At 38.2% G+C, this 1575-nt stretch overlaps 1 protein-coding gene across 1 annotated transcript in view; it reads left to right on the top strand.

Moving 5' to 3' along the window:
- The first annotated feature begins 337 nt into the window (after nucleotides 1-337).
- ADSS (adenylosuccinate synthase) overlaps nucleotides 338-1575 on the top strand; it is a 25366-nt gene continuing 24128 nt past the window's right edge. Inside the window, exon 1 of the mRNA XM_026041345.1 lies at nucleotides 338-365. Within this exon, the coding sequence (XP_025897130.1) occupies nucleotides 338-365 (28 nt within the window). The remainder of the gene's footprint in view (nucleotides 366-1575) is intronic.

The following is a 1575-nucleotide window of genomic DNA, read 5'->3' as shown; positions in this document are numbered from 1 at the left end:
TTCTAAAAGTTATTTTTAACTTTTAAGTCTTCAGAGCTATAGGGGAAAAAATCATAAAACTAGTGTCGAGTATGATGTAAATATTCTTCATAATTCCGTGCAACTCTTTACCCAAAATACTTTTAACAATTAATACTTAACTTTTATTTAAAAGTTACAGATTGTAAGAGGGGAAATAAGACATTTTACTTGGATAAATGCTGAAATAATTTTGCCTTAAGATGTCCTACAGATGTCATATTAGGAATACCATTCAGCCAATATGTTGGGAATGTGGGTCCTCCTTGATACTTTGATTAACCTTCTATATATTTCTTCCAGTGTTCCTATCTTGACCATGGTACAATATGATCCTTTTGTTAGTGGTAAGTTTTGTCTTCGAGTGGTTTGATAGTGGCTGTGGCTAGTAGGAATCGCTTGCTTGATTAGTTGAAATTTAAAGTTTGCTTCCAGAAAAATGTCAGCTAGCAGATAATGACTTGCACCCTTCCAATTTAGTATTTTCTGTTGCTCAAAAGCATTGCAGAAAGGGTGTTTCCATAGAGTGGTTATCAGGTGGCCCCCAGACGTACAACAGTGCAGCCTGACTTTGCTATCTCAGCCCCTCTGTGCATCTGTGTAACAGATTCTGTGCACRTTTGCCAGGGTAGGTACCTTTTAGGATAGCGTCTGGTTTTGGGGGTGCTAGTGGCCAGCATATCGCAATTGACTATGTGGATGCAAATTCCTGGATGTGGGGCTTAGTCTGAAATCCTTCTCAATGGATTAATCTTTAGCCAGAGTTGAGGGCGGGAGGGAGCGGGGGGAACCTTATCCTGCTCAAGAAGGCAAACCAAGAAAACCCTGCTCTCCGAATGCTTTTGTACTGTAACAGGATCATTCTAAAAGTGGTGTTTCATGGAGAATATTTTTGGAATAATGCTGCTGGGAAGTGGGTAGCTCTGTCTTTGTTACCATGATTGCTGTCATTCTAACGGTGCTCATGTGATAATTTGTCTCTTACTATGCACTTTTCCATCAGAGTTCAGTGTACTTAGCTGTTCTACATGTTGAATAGCTTGGATATTTCAGGATTACCAGCTAGTGGCCGGGGATCATTTGCTGTTTCAAGGAAGTGATTTAAGCGTGGTGCATTAGCGAAACCGGAATAATGCTTTTTAATCTTTTGCATTAGCTACCATGCAACAACAGGTTTTGCTTGAAATATTGTGGATTGGACAGTGATCTCAGGCCTGATCAGATTTTTGCAGTTTCATTTAAGCTTGATGACTTCATCCTCTAATAGTATAATTTAATAGAATTAGGCTGATAAAAGGAGAAAAAAATGCTTCTGTGTCTCAATAGGATTCGATATTGTTCATCTCTGAGCATCAAACTAAAAAGTCCCTAAGCTGAATCCATATTTTGAAATGTGTAGATCAATCCTTTTTCATGACAACTTTCACAGTACATCTCCAAATGAATGGAAACTTTCATTCTTATCTAGCTGGCACCCTTTTGAGCTGAATATATTTGGAAGCTTAAAAAAAATGACTTTTCCAAGAATATTATCAAACTTCCATAACGGATTCCCCT

Source organism: Nothoprocta perdicaria, unplaced genomic scaffold, assembly GCF_003342845.1.
Source record: "Nothoprocta perdicaria isolate Ctin4 unplaced genomic scaffold, notPer1 scaffold_282, whole genome shotgun sequence".
NCBI classification, from domain to species: domain Eukaryota; kingdom Metazoa; phylum Chordata; class Aves; order Tinamiformes; family Tinamidae; genus Nothoprocta; species Nothoprocta perdicaria.
The sequence above is the reverse complement of the archived record's forward strand: the minus strand, read 5'-3'. Positions and strand labels throughout refer to the sequence as shown.